Source organism: Hyperoodon ampullatus (assembly GCF_949752795.1).
Source record: "Hyperoodon ampullatus genome assembly, chromosome: 14".
Lineage (NCBI taxonomy): Eukaryota > Metazoa > Chordata > Mammalia > Artiodactyla > Ziphiidae > Hyperoodon > Hyperoodon ampullatus.
Genome location: NC_136927.1, coordinates 29,939,406 through 29,956,866, shown reverse-complemented (window position 1 = coordinate 29,956,866; position 17,461 = coordinate 29,939,406). Strand labels below are relative to the sequence as shown.

The 17,461-nt window shown below is 40.5% G+C and overlaps 1 protein-coding gene across 1 annotated transcript in view; it reads left to right on the top strand.

Annotated features, from left to right (window-relative positions):
- GRIN2A (glutamate ionotropic receptor NMDA type subunit 2A) overlaps window positions 1-17,461 on the top strand; it is a gene marked incomplete at both ends in the record, with an annotated part of 172,435 nt that overhangs the window by 42,956 nt on the left and 112,018 nt on the right. The window contains one exon of the mRNA XM_079718995.1: window positions 1,165-1,279. Within this exon, the coding sequence (XP_079575121.1) occupies window positions 1,165-1,279 (115 nt within the window). The remainder of the gene's footprint in view (window positions 1-1,164; window positions 1,280-17,461) is intronic.

Here is a 17,461-nt window from a genome sequence, read left to right as displayed (position 1 = left end):
TCTAACCCATCACTGAATACCTGCTCAATATTTCTCCACTTGCCTGTGTGTTGCTGCTCCTACTCTTCCATCTCCTCCTCTTTTGGGGCCACAATGGGACCAAAGCCAACATCATCTCTCACCTGAATAATAAGAGCACTGTGACCAGCCCCCCTCTACCTCCTGTGGTCCCCCGCAAACCTATTCTGTACACAACATTTAAGTCATATTATACCGATACAAGAAAAGTCTGATTATATCACCTCCTTGATTAAAATCTTCAATATCTTTCTGTTGTTTTAAAACAAAGATAAAACTCCTTAACATGGCCTGAAAAGCTTTGCACTGTCTGCCCCTATTTACCTTCTCACCCACACCACACCCCACATTTCCCTGCCTCTCTCTGCTTTGGCCTCACTGGTTTGCACTCAGTCCTTCATAAGCACTACCACAGGACCTTTGTACATGCTGTCCCCTTTGCCTGGAATGTGCTTACATCTTTTCTTATCTAGTTAATGCTGACTCATCCTTCAGGTCAAGCTGCACTTCCTTATAGAAGCCTTGCCTGACCCCTGTTTCACTTTCACATAGCACACCCCACCCCCTCTATTGTAGCACTTGTCATAGTTCGGTGATTAACCAGTTAATACCTGTCCTCTCCCTTAGACTATAAGCTTTAAGAGGACAGAGATCATGTCTGTTTCTTCTTTATTGCCAACCAACTAGCTGAGTCCTGACATGTAGCAAATATTTGATAAATATTAGTTGAATGAATAATGAATGAATGGGATATCATTTCTTTGACATTGTATACCATGTGGTTTATGAACAAGCAGTTTCCTTTAGGGAAGCTTGTTAAAACATGCTTTCGGATCCTCCTGTAAGACGCTCATTTGAACAAAAGTCTGTAGTCTGGCAGGACAAATATGTTCCATCCCCTGTGCTTTCTGCAATAAATTACTAATGCCTATACAGGATTGGGGATTCTGGGAGTGATTACAGGCTCATGAAAAAGAGTGCGTGGAAATCAGCAGAGCCTGTGTGGGTACTGATGCTTCCACAGATAGGGGCTACTTGTGATGAGTTTACACCTTCTCAGTGTTACACTGATGGTGGCATCCACTTATTTGTTTGAAACCTCTTTAATTCTTCCCTAAACATTTGTTTTTCTCTTCCTCTCTCTAGATTTATGGTCAACGTGACGTGGGATGGCAAAGACTTGTCCTTCACTGAGGAAGGCTATCAGGTGCACCCCAGGCTGGTGGTCATTGTGCTGAACAAGGACCGCGAATGGGAAAAGGTGAGCATCCTTCTGTGTGCCCAGTACAGGGGAGGCAGGAAAGGTGTGGGCAGCAAGGGAGCTCAAACTACTCCTTTTCCCAAAGTATTTCCCTCTGAGCAGCTCCGCGTGTCATTCCATGACCCTTGATGGAACAAGGCAGACCCTTGGAGATGGAGATGCTTTCCCTGGGTGAACTGTGGCAGTTGTGTGCTGTTCTTTGTGTTGGGTTCTCAAATCTGAATAGGAAGTGTCCTTGAAAGACTTAAGGTAATTTAAAAGCAGGAAGTTTGGTTCACATCATTGCAGTAGCAAGTGTTCACTATCTGGCAGTGATCACACCAGTTTGCCTAAACCTCATAATGGGGTATGATATTCACACATTTTGCCCTATGAATGAACCCCTTGTATTTTCATGTACTTAGTCTTTCGCTTTGAATCAACTCATTTCCAAAACTTACTTAAATGTATCACTTCTGCAAATCATGGATTGGAGAGGGTTGTATTTCTTATAAAGCACATTTTCTAGAACATATATAATAACTATAAAAAATATAAAAAATCAATGTTCATAAAAAGTAATAAACCAGACTCCATCAAAATTTAAATCTTTGCTGATACAGAGACACTGTTAGAAACTGAAAAAGAGAAGCCACAAATCCAGAAAAAATATTTTTTAAAATATATCTCAATCAAAGGACTCATATCCAGAATATATAAAGAACTCCTATAAATCAATAATAAAAACAACACACAATTAAAACAGGAAATTGACTTAGAAATTTCACAAAAAATTTTACTCAAATAGTCAATAAGTACATGAAAACATGTTTAACATTGATGATAATCAGAGACATGCAAATTAAAACCACAATGAGCTACCACTTCATACCCCCTGAATGGCTCAAATGAAAAGGACCAACAATACCAAGTGCTGGTAAGGACATGGAGCAACTGAATCTCTTACATATTGCTGACGGGGGTGTAAAATTCCAGCCACTGTGGAAAACCGTTTGGCAGTTTCTTATAAAGTTAAACGTACACCAACCTTATGATCCAGCAATTCCACTCCTAGGTATTTACTGCAAAGAAATTGAAACATACACCCAAAAAGTAATATTTATATAAGACATTCATAATAGCAAAACATCAGAAAGAACTCAAAGGTTCATCAACAAGGATATGGGTAAATACATATATTCATAAAAGGGATTGCTACACATTAATAAGGTACGAATTGGTAATACCCACAACAGTGCGGATGAATTGCAAAAACATTATGTTGAACAAAAGAAGCCAGACACAGAAGATTATACTGTATGATTCCATTTTTATGAAGTTCAAGAAGAGGCAAAACTTGTCTATGGGGTTAGATATCAGGATGATGGTTGCTTTTTTGGAGGAGGGCCATTAATAGGAAAGGGGCACAGGGGACTTTCTAGAGTTATGGCAATATTCCTTGTGTTGAACATTTGTCAAAATGCATCAGACTATCACACAAGATTTGTTTGTTTCATTGCATGCCATTATATCTTAACTAAAAGATACATTTTGAAACTGTTCAAATTGAGATACCCTGCACAATTAATTACCAATGTTTACTGAGTTTTCATGCTTAACTCCCTGACATGAGTACTAGTTATGACAACAATAGCCATTGTTTATTGAACGCTTACTTGATTTTTTCTTTAGGTGGTACACCCAAGCTCTGAGTGATGACTTGGTTTATTCATTCATTCCACAAATGTTTATTCAGTGCCTGCTATGTGCTAGGCACTATTCTTGATGCTTGGAATCTATCAGTGAACAGGAGAGACAAAACAACCATTTCTGATTCATGGAACTTAGACTCTGGTGTGTGTGTGGAGAGGGATGGGTTGGGATTTTGTGCACTTTTGTGATGCTTGAGGAAAGCACTGGATTCTGTCCCCGGGTGTTACCTCTGCTCTTCCCTCTGGTAAACCCTGTAGCCCACTGTCCTAAGTGGCTCACATCTCCATGTCTGAGCTGGTTCCTTTATGTATCTGGGACTTTGAACATGCTTTTTTTTTTTCTTTCCTGTAATGCTTCCCTGTATCCTTACTTTCTTTTATTCATCCTTCAAATTCTGGCTTCTCTCTCCTCTTGCAAATGGAAAGTCAAAATGCAAGTTATTTTTTTCTTGTCCATAATAAGAGGTAGAGAACTTGAGCCTTTCTGCCTTTTGGTATTACATTTTGGAGTTATTTTTCAACCTTTTGAAGTTACACAGTCTGAGGATCACTTTTGGAGCTGTAAGATCATTCTCGTTGGTTGGATTTAGCCAGTCCTGGATCAGGCCTGGCTCACACCTGTGAATTCTCTGTGCTGCCTTTGGACCTACCTCATTTGCCAGGGAGCCTGTTTACAGGGAGGCCACTGTAGTGCAGGTGATAACATTGCATAAAAGAAGGCGGCCCTTGATAGGCTTCATTTCCACATACAGAAAATATCCTTTTAGTATTTTGTGTGTCCTCCTTCAAATTTCTGTTGAAATATAGCAATTTCCCAAAAAGGCAGCTCCAGGAATTGCTGCCGAGTTGAGCTTAGAATGTACAAATGCTTCCTGTAGTTGGTCTATTCTCTTAGCGTTCAGGGGATCCAGTGCTTCAGAAATAACTCCTTGTGCTTCTGTCTCGGAGAAAGAGGAAGCCAATGGAGCAGGTAAATACCAGTCATGTTATCCTTAAAGCCGTCCCCCAGCAGCACATGCTGGTACAGCCGGTCAGCAGAGGGGAAAGTCTGCAGAAGGAGGGAGCTGTTATTCTGGGACTCAGAGGAGATTTCTTTTCATCTCTGAGGTCACTCAGTGGAGTCACTGGAAGCAGCATGTAATGAGGGTGGCTTGGAAAACATGACAAGCCCTTAGAAGGACATTTGCTTTCTGCTGGGCCTTTGTGTGCAGCTGGCATGGATTATTCCAGTGCTGTGCACAGTGCCCGCTTGTGTTCAGCAGACACAGAACTCAGGTCTGAGCAGACTTTCCTCTTGTAAATTGGGACTTCCATGCCCTCTACCCCTCCTTTTTTTTTTTTCGATGGCTTTGCTCTGCATTAGAGCTTAGTGGGTCCAAGCCTTCCCAGAGATGCTTGAAAATAATACCCTGGTTACAAGCCAATTGGCAGCCCAGGCCAAAACAATAAACACCCTCTGTGGGCCAACTCTATGGCCAACATTCCATCTGCACATAGGATACCACCCCTCTCCTCAAGTAGCTCATTACTGAGCCATGTCTGGGGAGAGAGGGGTGGACTTGACTTGATCAAATGGGTAAGTCTTCACGAGGGTAGGGACATTGAGTAAAAGATTGGATTTCTCCATGTTGAATCATCTTATTAACTAGAAAAAATGCTTTGGGAATAATCCTATTTACCATTTTAGGGTTACACCAGTCTAAAATGAAAAAAATATGTGTGTATATGCACACACATATAACATACATACAGACTAGCTTTAAAAAACATATATTTAGAGAGAAAGAAAGAGGGAGAAAGAGAGAGGGGGAGGGAGAGAGATTTAAAGAAAGGTTTTTAAAGCAGTTTTGACTTCAATCATGAATGGGACAAAAATCATAAATATTAAAATAAAACAACTCTCTTCTCTTCTAGAGAAGCTCTAATTAAAGATGGTAGAGATGCCCCAGAAGACAAAAGGGAGACCCATCATTACGTCTTCCTGAATGAAGGGTCCCATTCCCGTCTCTCTGATGCGTCTGCTTCCCTCTTTATTCTCACCACTCTGTTTGCATTCTCTTTGGTGCCCTTGATCTCAGTTGCTTTCCACACTGTGATGACTCCCAGATCCCTCTCTCCAGCCCAGATATCCTGATCTCCAGACTTGACACCAGGACTCCGTTACATGGACAGCCCATAGACCTCCACTTCATCTTGTCCAAAGCCAAAGGCACCATCTTCTTCTCTCAAATATGGTTATTCTCGTGTGTCCCAGCACAGAATGCTTCATTCTTATCCTCCCAATATCCTCCAAACCCTCATAGTCACTTGTCGTCTGCTCATTCTCTGTCTCAGTTCCTGTCTCTTTGAACACTTTCCTCTTTTTGCCAAGGGCACCCCTTCCATTGATTCTACATCTGGATAATCCAAATCAGGCTGTGTCCTTTCCACTTTGTACAGACCTGTATACTAACTTCTTTTTTTTTTTTTTTTAATTTTTTATTTTTTGCTTTATAACAAATTTAATCAGTTATACATATACATATGTTCCCATATCCCCTCCCTTTTGCGTCTCCCTCCCACCCCTCCAGGCGGTCACAAAGCACCGAGCTGATCTCCCTGTGCTATGCGGCTGCTTCCCACTAGCTATCTACCTTACGTTTGGTAGTGTATATATGTCCATGCTGCTCTTTCACTTTGTCACAGCTTACCCTTCCCCCTCCCCATATCCTCAAGTCCATTCTCTAGTAGGTCTGTGGCTTTATTCCTGTCTTACCCCTATGTTCTTCATGATATTTTTTTTCTTAAATTCCATATATATGTGTCAGCATACAGTATTTGTCTTTCTCTTTCTGACTTACTTCACTCTGTATGACAGACTCTAGGTCCATCCACCTCATTACAAATAGTTCAATTTCATTTCTTTTTATGGCTGAGTAATATTCCATTGTATATATGTGCCACATCTTCTTTACCCATTCATCCGATGATGGACACTTAGGTTGTTTCCATCTCCGGGCTATTGTAAATAGGGCTGCTATAAACATTTTGGTACATGTCTCTTTTTGAATTATGGTTTTCTCAGGGTATATGCCCAGTAGTGGGATTGCTGGGTCATATGGTAGTTCTATTTGTAGTTTTTTAAGGAACCTCCATACCGTTCTCCATAGTGGCTGTACCAATTCACATTCCCACCAGCAGTGCAAGAGTGTTCCCTTTTTTCCACACCCTCTCCAGCATTTATTGTTTCTAGATTTTTTGATGATGGCCATTCTGACTGGTGTGAGATGATATCTCATTGTAGTTTTGATTTGCATTTCTCTAATGAGTAAAGATGTTGAGCATCCTTTCATGTGTTTGTTGGCAGTCTGTATATCTTCTGTGGAGAAATGTCTATTTAGGGCTTCTGCCCATTTTTGGATTGGGTTGTTTATTTTTTTGTTACTGAGCTGCATGAGCTGCTTATAAATTTTGGAGATTAATCCTTTGTCAGTTGCTTCATTTGCAAATATTTTCTCCCATTCTGAGGGTTGTCTTTTAGTCTTGTTTATGGTTTCCTTTGCTGTGCAAAAGCTTTTAAGTTTCATTAGGTCCCATGTGTTTATTTTTGTCTTTATTTCCATTTCTCTAGGAGGTGGGTCAAAAAGGATCTTGCTGTGATTTATGTCATAGAGTGTTCTGCCTATGTTTTCCTCTAAGAGTTTGATAGTGTCTGGCCTTACATTTAGGTCTTTAATCCATTTTGAGTTTATTTTTGTGTATGGTGTTAGGGAGTGATCGAATCTCATACTTTTACATGTCCCTGTCCAGTTTTCCCAACACCACTTATTGAAGAGACTGTCCTTTCTCCACTGTACATTCCTGCCTCCTTTATCAAATATAAGGTGACCATATGTGCGTGGGTTTATCTCTGGGCTTTCTATCCTGTTCCATTGATCTATCTTTCTGTTTTTGTGCCAGTACCATACTGTCTTGATTACTGTAGCTTTGTAGTATAGTCTGAAGTCAGGGAGCCTGATTCCTCCAGCTCCATTTTTCGTTCTCAAGATTGCTTTGGCTATTCGGGGTCTTTTGTGTTTCCATACAAATTGTGAAATTTTTTGTTCTAGTTCTGTGAAAAATGCCAGTGGTAGTTTGATAGGGATTGCATTGAATCTGTAGATTGCTTTGGGTAGTAGAGTCATTTTCACAATGTTGATTCTTCCAATCCAAGAACATGGTACATCTCTCCATCTATTTGTATCATCTTTCATTTCTTTCATCAGTGTCTTATAATTTTCTGCATACAGGTCTTTTGTCTCCTTAGGTAGGTTTATTCCTAGATATTTTATTCTTTTTGTTGCAATGGTAAATGGGAGTGTTTCCTTGATTTCACTTTCAGATTTTTCATCATTAGTATATAGGAATGCCAGAGATTTCTGTGCATTAATTTTGTATCCTGCAACTTTACCAAATTCATTGATTAGCTCTAGTAGTTTTCTGGTAGCATCTTTAGGATTCTCTATGTATAGTATCATGTCATCTGCAAACAGTGACAGCTTTACTTCTTCTTTTCCGATTTGGATTCCTTTTATTTCCTTTTCTTCTCTGATTGCTGTGGCTAAAACTTCCAAAACTATGTTGAATAAGAGTGGTGAGAGTGGGCAACCTTGTCTTGTTCCTGATCTTAGTGGAAATGGTTTCAGTTTTTCACCATTGAGGACGATGCTGGCTGTGGGTTTGTCATATATGGCCTTTATTATGTTGAGGAAAGTTCCCTCTATGCCTACTTTCTGCAGGGTTTTTATCATAAATGGGTGTTGAATTTTGTCGAAAGCTTTCTCTGCATCTATTGAGATGATCATATGGTTTTTCTCCTTCAATTTGTTAATATGGTGTATCACGTTGATTGATTTGCGTATATTGAAGAATCCTTGCATTCCTGGAATAAACCCCACTTGATCATGGTGTATGATCCTTTTAATGTGCTGTTGGATTCTGTTTGCTAGTATTTTGTTGAGGATTTTTGCATCTATGTTCATCAGTGATATTGGCCTGTAGTTTTCTTTGTGACATCCTTGTCTGGTTTTGGTATCAAGGTGATGGTGGCCTCGTAGAATGAGTTTGGGAGTGTTCCTCCCTCTGCTATATTTTGGAAGAGTTTGAGAAGGATAGGTGTTAGCTCTTCTCTAAATGCTTGATAGAATTCGCCTGTGAAGCCATCTGGTCCTGGGCTTTTGTTTGTTGGAAGATTTTTTATCACAGTTTCAATTTCAGTGCTTGTGATTGGTCTGTTCATATGTTCTATTTCTTCCTGATTCAGTCTTGGCAGGTTGTGCATTTCTAAGAATTTGTCCATTTCTTCCAGGTTGTCCATTTTATTGGCATAGAGTTGCTTGTAGTAATCTCTCATGATCTTTTGTATTTCTGCAGTGTCAGTTGTTACTTCTCCTTTTTCATTTCTAATTCTATTGATTTGAGTCTTCTCCCTTTTTTTCTTGATGAGTCTGGCTAATGGTTTATCAATTTTGTTTATCTTCTCAAAGAACCAGCTTTTAGTTTTATTGATCTTTGCTATTGTTTCCTTCATTTCTTTTTCATTTATTTCTGATCTGATTTTTATGATTTCTTTCCTTCTGCTAACTTTGGGATGTTTTTGTTCTTCTTTCTCTAATTGCTTTAGGTGCAAGGTTAGGTTGTTTAGTCGAGATGTTTCCTGTTTCTTAAGGTGGGATTGTATTGCTATAAACTTCCCTCTTAGAACTGCTTTTGCTGCATCCCATAGGTTTTGGGTCGTCGTGTCTCCATTGTCATTTGTTTCTAGGTATTTTTTAATTTCCTCTTTGATTTCTTCAGTGATCACTTCGTTATTAAGTAGTGTATTGTTTAGCCTCCATGTGTTTGTATTTTTTACAGCTCTTTTCCTGTAATTGATATCTAGTCTCATAGCATTGTGGTCGGAAAAGATACTTGATACAATTTCAATTTTCTTAAATTTACCAAGGCTTGATTTGTGACCCAAGATATGATCTATCCTGGAGAATGTTCCATGAGCACTTGAGAAAAATGTGTATTCTGTTGTTTTTGGATGGAATGTCCTATAAATATCTATTAAGTCCATCTTGTTTAATGTATCATTTAAAGCTTGTGTTTCCTTATTTATTTTCATTTTGGATGATCTGTCCATTGGTGAAAGTGGGGTGTTAAAGTCCCCTACTATGATTGTGTTACTGTCGATTTCTCCTTTTATGGCTGTTAGTGTTTGCCTTATGTATTGAGGTGCTCCTATGTTGGGTGCATAAATATTTACAATTGTTATATCTTCTTCTTGGATCGATCCCTTGATCATTATGTAGTGTCCTTCTTTGTCTCTTCTAGTAGTCTTTATTTTAAAGTCTATTTTGTCTGATATGAGAATTGCTACTCCAGCTTTCTTTTGGTTTCCATTTGCATGGAATATCTTTTTCCATCCCCTTACTTTCAGTCTGTATGTGTCTCTAGGTCTGAAGTGGGTCTCTTGTAGACAGCATATATATGGGTCTTGTTTTTGTATCCATTCAGCCAATCTGTGTCTTTTGGTGGGAGCATTTAGTCCATTTACATTTAAGGTAATTATCGATATGTATGTTCCTATTCCCATTTTCTTAATTGTTTTGGGTTCGTTATTGTAGGTCTTTTCCTTCTGTTGTGTTTCTTGCCTAGAGAAGTTCCTTTAGCATTTGTTGTAAAGCTGGTTTGGTGGTGCTGAACTCTCTCAGCTTTTGCTTGTCTGTAAACGTTTTAATTTCTCCATCAAATCTGAATGAGATCCTTGCTGGGTAGAGTAATCTTGGTTGCAGGTTTTTCTCCTTCATCACTTTCATTATGTCCTGCCACTCCCTTCTGGCTTGTAGAGTTTCTGCTGAGAGATCAGCTGTTATCCTGATGGGGATTCCCTTGTGTGTTATTTGTTGTTTTTGCCTTGCTGCTTTTAATATGATTTCTTTGTGTTTAATTTTTGACAGTTTGATTAATATGTGTCTTGGTGTATTTCTCCTTGGATTTATTCTGTATGGGACTCTCTGTGCCTCCTGGACTTGATTAACTATTTCCTTTCCCATATTAGGGAAGTTTTCAACTATAATCTCTTCAAATATTTTCTCAGTCCCTTTCTTTTTCTCTTCTTCTTCTGGAACCCCTATAATTCGAATGTTGGTGCGTTTAATGTTGTCCCAGAGGTCTCTGAGACTGTCCTCTGTTCTTTTCATTCTTTTTTCTTTATTTTGCTCTGCAGCAGTTATTTCCACTATTTTATCTTCCACCTCACTTATCCGGTCTTCTGCCTCAGTTATTCTGCTATTGATCCCATCTAGAGTATTTTCCATTTCATTTATTGTGTTTTTAATCGATGCTTGATTCATCTTTAGTTCTTCTAGGTCCTTGTTAACTGTTTCTTGCATTTTGTCTATTCTATTTCCAAGATTTTGGATCTGGGAAATAGAATCTTGGATCATCTTTACCATCATTATTCTGAATTCTTTTTCAAGTAGACTGCCTATTACCTCTTCATTTGTTAGGTCTGGTGGGTTTTTATCTTGATCCTTCTCCTGCTGTGTGTTTTTCTGTCTTCTCATTTTGCTTATGTTACTGTGTTTGGGGTCTCCTTTTTGCAGGCTGCAGATTCGTAGTTCCCGTTGTTTTTGGTGTCTGTCCCCAGTGGCTAAGGTTGGTTTAGTGGGTTGTGTATGCTTCCTGGTGGAGGGGACTAGTGCCTGTGTTCTGGTGGATGAGGCTGGATCTTTTCTTTCTGGTGGGCAGGTCCACGTCTGGTGGTGTGTTTTGGGGTGTCTGCGGACTTTTTATGATTTTAGGCCACCTCTCTGCTAATGGGTGGCGTTGTGTTCCTGTCTTGCTAGTTGTTTGGCATAGGGTGTCCAGCACTGTAGCTTGCTGGTCGTTGAGTGAAGCTGGGTGCTGGTGTTGAGATGGAGATCTCTGGAAGATTTTCGCCGTTTGATATTATGTGGAGCTGGGAGGTCTCTTGTGGACCAGTGTCCTGAAGTTGGCTCTCCCACCTCAGAGGCACAGTACTGACTCCTGGCTCCTCAATTTGGGATGATTTGTTGTCTATTCATGTACTCCACAGATGCAGGGTACATCAAGTTGATTGTGGAGCTTTAATCCGCTGCTTCTGAGGCTGCTGGGAGAGGTTTCCCTTTCTCTTCTTTGTTCTCACAGCTCCCGGGTCTCAGCTTTGGATTTGGCCCCGCCTCTGCGTGTAGGTCGCCGGAGGGCGTCTGTTCTTCGCTCAGACAGGAAAGGGTTAAAGGAGCAGCCTCTTCGGGAACTCTGGCTCTCTCAGGCCGGGCGGGAGGGAGGGGCACGGAGTGCGGGTCGAGCCTTTTGGGAGGTCTGGGGTCTTCTGCCAGCGTTCAGTAGGTGTTCTGTAGGAGTTGTTCCACGTGTAGCTGTATTTCTGGTGTATCCGTGGGGAGGAAGGTGATCTCCGCGTCTTACTCTTCCGCCATCTTACCCGGAAGTGGCTCTGTATACTAACTTCTAAGAGTGTTAGCAGCTTGCATTATAATTATTTGCTTGCACGTTCATCTTCACTTGGACTGTGAGCCCCATCAGGGAAAGATCTGTTCCTTCCACATGTTTCTTTGGCTGTACCACAAGGTACTATTTCTAATGCCTAGAAGGGCCTCTATACAATCTGCTGGTAATGCTGACTTCAATCACCATTTACTAAGAACTACTGTATACCAAGAACTATGCTGAGAGTTTTATGTCTATGAGCTTATTTAGTCATTTCAACAACTCATCTACAGTAGGTATTCTTATCTTTGCCTCATAAATGGAAATTCAGGTTCAGAGAAGCCAGGGACCTGCCTCAGATCCTGCATGTGGTAGAAGCAGGATGTGAATGGAGGACTGCCTGACCCCACAGGCTGCACTCCTCATTCCTACATTGTACTGAATTACAGCTGGTGGGAAAGGAATATTCTAGAGGAGAAATTAAGGGAGATCCTCCTATCCTTAGAGTGACACCCACCTCCTTATTCTCACTGGATGCAGCAGATTTCACTCAAACCCAACCAGTTGGAACTTGGGGCATAAGTATTTATCACGTCTCACAGGCCGTCTTTTTGTTCGACAGAAGTTCCACCTTCCAATCTGGCTCACTGAAGAAGGGGTTGTACCCTGTTCCTGTGTCTTGTGCATAATGAAGCAGATGCCAGTTACAGAATTCCTAGTACAGATACGATAAAGGAGATCTTAGAAAAAGCTAAGATTGATCCCCAGTTCTGGCTGTGGCACATCAGTGTGTTACCAGATCTGTCGAGGCTTTCACCCACAATGGTGTATGCGTGGGGTGCAGTTTTCCCATGGTGGGGTCTCTAATTAGAGAATGTCATAACTCCCTCCCTTCTAAATCATTGTATTTTAACTACCCCTCCATCACTTTCCCACCACACGTAACCTAGATGGCTTGGTGAGTCTCAAGAACTTATGTGCAGAAGATTTCTAGTGTGTGTGTTTGCTTGTGTGTATGTATGATATCAGTTATCTGCCAAAAGGTTCATCCTGCTAAAAGATGGAAGTATTTATGCAAACATTATACTTGGCATCTGCATACACATATTCCAATGATTACATTAAAGAAATCACGGAGGAAAATTATAATTGAGAGGACACCAGTAAGTTACAATTGATAGAACAATTGTGCGAAGTACATTGTTTATACATCCTACAAGCAGCCAGAAATATATTATGGCTTCTACTATGTGCTTGCTTTGCTTAGAAAAACGATGGCAGTGCATTGATGAAGCCATGAATTCTGGCTATGACTAGCACTGAGAGAATACTGTTTCTTTTCAGGTTTTCACTTTTTCCTTTACCACTATATCTCTATATTTATAGAATGGGTACAAGAATGAAAGGATTTTTTTTCATGAACTTCCCCAAATGAGGAACATCTTTTAGTGTGGTCATTTTACATGTGTGGTCCTGTGGGTTACCCATATCAGAGTAACCATGGGAAAGATGTAAAGGTGCTAAGACTTTTGCGGTACTAGCACTACCTCAAACCTACAGAATAATCATTTCTGATTCTGCTTTTTCATAAGCTCCCCTAGCAATGCCCATTAAAGATATAGAACTACTGCTTTAGGACATGGATTTACTCTTTGTTATCTTGAAAAAATGGTTTCATCTAGGTCATCCTGGCTATCAAGATTTCCTGCTTCCTGTCTTTGTGCCTCTTTCTTCCTTTGGAATACACAGCTTAGTAGCAATGCTTAAGAGCAGTGGTACAGGAGAAAAGGAGATAAGGAAATTGGAGTCCTGTAACACCTAGAGTAATCTCTGCTGACTGAGACAGTAACAGTGCCAAGTGAAATGTTTATGGATATAGTATAGTTCCTATTACCTGGTGTGTCCTCAACAAATATTGTTATTAAATAACTGGTATTTTAGTTAAATCTGTCCCCCTTAAGCAGAGATGGTTGAATTTGGGGTATATAACCTTTATTTGTTCACACTTTTATTCTGTCAAGCAAAATTTCCTGAGTACCTACTATGTGCAAGCCATTGTTGAGGGTTGCAGTGAGACGTGGACCTGCCTTAGAGTGTCATAGGGCATGAGGAGATGCTTGTAATTGCAAGACAGTATGAAATGTGCAACAGAAGATGCTCTGATAAAAGTTTATGATGTTTGGAGAAGGGATATATTGCATGTAGGCTGGCTGATCAAGGGCATCTATACAGAGAACTTTAATTTGAGCAGGGTCTCAGATGAGACCTTCTGAACACGTGTGGGGAGGCCATTCCATGCAGAAGGACCATTGAAAGCCAAAGTCCAGAGGCAAGCATGCTCAAGGCTCATTTGAGAAAGAGTTCAATGTGTTTGAAACATAGCTTGTATGGTAGGCAGAATTCTAAGAATGACCCCCAGTGCACTCTTCTATAATTATCTCTTCTAGGAGGATGACCTGTGAATATGACAAGATATGCCTTCTGTGATTGTTATGTTAGATAGCAAAAGGAGTTTTTCAGTTGACTTTGAGTTAATCAAAAGGAGTGTTACAGGCTGGGCCTAACCTAATCACATGGGCCTTTTTTTTGGGGGGGGTGTATAGTTGTTTTACAATATTGTGTTAGTTTCTACTGTACAACAAAGTGAAGTAGAGCTCCCTGTGCTGTATAGCAGGTTCTCATTAGTTATCTATTTTATACATAGTATCAATAGCGTATACATGTCAGTCCCAATCTCCCAGTTCATCCCACCCCCCCTTTCCCCCCTTGATGTCCATAGGTTTGTTCTCTACACAAGGGCCTTTTAAAAGTAGAGTTTTGCCGGGCGCGGTGGCGCGCGCCTGTAGTCCCAGCTACTCGGGAGGCTGAGGCAGGAGGATCGCTTGAGCCCAGGAGTTCTGGGCTGTAGTGCGCTATGCCGATCGGGTGTCCGCACTAAGTTCGGCATCAATATGGTGACCTTCCGGGAGCGGGGGACCACCAGGTTGCCTAAGGAGGGGTGAACCGGCCCAGGTCGGAAACGGAGCAGGTCAAAACTCCCATGCTGATCAGTAGTGGGATCGCGCCTGTGAATAGCCACTGCACTCCAGCCTGGGCAACATAGCGAGACCCCGTCTCTAAAAAAAAAAAAAAAAAAGTAGAGAGTTTTCTGAAACTAGTAGCAGAAGAGGAAGTCAGAGAGATTTGAGCATAAGCAGGAATTGTCTGACTGCTGGATTTGAGGATTGAGAGGGCCATATGACAAGGAAGCAAGTGGCCACTAGGAGATGAGTTTAGTCTCTGGCCAACAGCCAGCAAGGAAACAAGGACTTCAGTCCTACAACCTCCAGGAACTGAACTCTGCCAACAACCTGAATGAGTCTGCAAGTGGATTCTCCCCAGATCCTGCAGCTATGAGCCCAGCTGAGTGACAGCTTGGTTTTGGCCTCATGTGACCCTGAGCAGAGAACCCAGAGAACCCAGCTGAGCCCCGCTGGACTTCTGACCTACAGAACTGTGAGGTCATAAGGGAGCATTGTTTCACGTGGCTATGTTTGAGGCCATTTGTTATTACATGGCAATAGAAGACGAAAGCAGGTTGTTTAAAGGGAATGAAGGACCATACTGGAGTTTGAATTATACACTGTGGGATTTTATTCAGTCACCTTTGGGGTACTGTTGAAGAGCTTGAGATGGGAGAACAGCATAAAAATAATAATAGTAATAGCTAATACTCGTTTAGTATTGATGATACACCATGCAGGGTGCTAAGTGTTCAAATACATAAACTTATCTAATGCTTACATGAACACTGTGATGCAGATACTACTATTACCCTCTTTTATATATGTAGGGGATAAGGCCCAGAGAAATTCAATAACTTGCTCAAGATGACAGAGCTAGTAAGTTGCAAAGCCAGGATAAGAACTCCATAGCCTGTTCTCTTAGATAAAAACTAAACTACTTCTTCAAAAATGGTGATTGGCATGGATCTTGGAGAAATTTTCTAAGCGACTATTTAAGTAGCTCAGGTTAAAGGGAATGTAGGTGTGAACAAGAACAGTGGCAGTGGCATCTGAGAAATTTCAGCAACAGAACTGAAAGCACATGGCACTGACTGTATGATTTGCTGAGAGATTCGTGAAAGAGAGAAGTCAAAGATTTTTTTTAAAGTTTTTTTTAGGCATGAGTTTGTGTGTAGGCATTTCTGGACTGAGTACTTTCAGAAGAAATTTGTCATGCCTGTAAATGACATGGTTCATCTCTCATCCCTTTCTCTCTGTTTCCTTTATTCTCCAAAATCCACAGCTAAAATCAAGTGCCCTTTTGTAAAATGGGTTTGGTAATATCACCACCTTAGCAGAAGCTGTGTGAAATTTAATTTGTTTCCTTACATAATGATCATTAAGTTTCTCAAATGATGTAAGCCACAGAGAGGGAAAATTAAGCCATTACAAAAGATTTAAAATTATCCTCTGACTTCCCTAGAGTCATGCATGGTGACTATTTTAAATACCTACACGGTACAATTTGTTAGGTCACAGTGGGGAAAGTACAATAGGTCTATAGCAAATGAACACATCAAACTGAAATGAGCGATGCCACCTCCTTGTGTGTGTATGTGTATCTGTTTCTGTCTTGCATGGTTCTTTTTCTTTCTTTCTTTCTTTCTTTCTTTCCCTCCTCCCTCCCTTCCTTCCTTCCTTCCTCCCTCCCTCCCTTCCTTCCTTCGTTCCTTTCTTTCTTGCAGTTGTAATATAAGCCTAACTCCAAAAAGAACAGCAATTGAACCATGGTTTTCTGCAAGACAATAGTCTGCTAATAGTTTTCTAGATTTCTGAAATTTTAAAAAAAGGCAGTTCATAGGAAAGACATCTCTATGGGAACATGCCTTGATGGGAATGTTGATGATAAAGATAATTGATGGCAATGATGATGATGGTGCTGTTGATTGACGGGGTGTCATGATGGCAGCAGCTGCCATTTGTTACGCTCCTGTTATATGCCAGACACCAAGCAGAGTGTTGTCAATACATTATCTCACTTAAATATCACAATATTCTCTGTACTTTCTCATATATAAAAGGGAGGTAATAATAGTACTTACCTCATAAGGTTGTTGGGAAAATTAAACAAAATATTATGTCAAGTGCTTAGAACACTGACTGGCACATAGTAGATGATCAGTAAATGCCAGCTCCAGTTATCATTAGAGCTCCATATTATAGGAGAGAAATTGAAAGCTGCATGGAATGAATGACTTGCCCAAGGTCATATAATGGTGAAGGCAGAATTTGAACGTAAGCAGTATTACAATAGAACCAGAATCAACCAGTATGTTATCTGGAGTATCCATCTCTACCCAACTCACAAACCCAGTTTGATAAGGAAGCTGTCTGAGAGTGAAGGGGCATAATTAAGCTGACAGATGGTATAAATGTAAGACTATAAAAAGGTATAAAAGCTATACCCTTGACAGCTTGCCTTGCCATCAATTATGAAAATTAGTGAATAGATTATTGAAATGATCTCAGATGAGTAAATTATTCAGAGAGCCTCTCAGTTGGAAGTATTTCTAGAAACTCCTGAACAGACAGATGAAAACCATTTTTTTTTTTCTGACTGGGTCATCAACTCTTCTGTGTTGTAAGTGAATGCAAAGCCCTGAGCTCCTATGATAAAGGGGAAAGAGAGGGAGGAAGGGAGGAAAGGAGAGAATGAGAGGATGAACACCAGGCTTTAGTCTCAATGCTGCAGAACATAGAATAGACTTCCTCTGTTATCTAGGAGAAAGGTTTTTTTTCTAACTATGTTCCCTGGAAGGCTAGCTTCTTTCATAGTGCCACAGGGGTCTCTGACTGGATAGGGGCTAATGAGACAAGATCCAGCTATAGCCAGAGATGGTAAAGCTTTATCTGATTGGTATATTGGTGCTCCAAGCAAGCTTTCCTTTGGGGAAAAGATACAAAATTTCTAAAATAAGTTTGAAAGTGATTAGAGTAAGGGGATTGAATTTAGACATCCTCTGAATATAAGG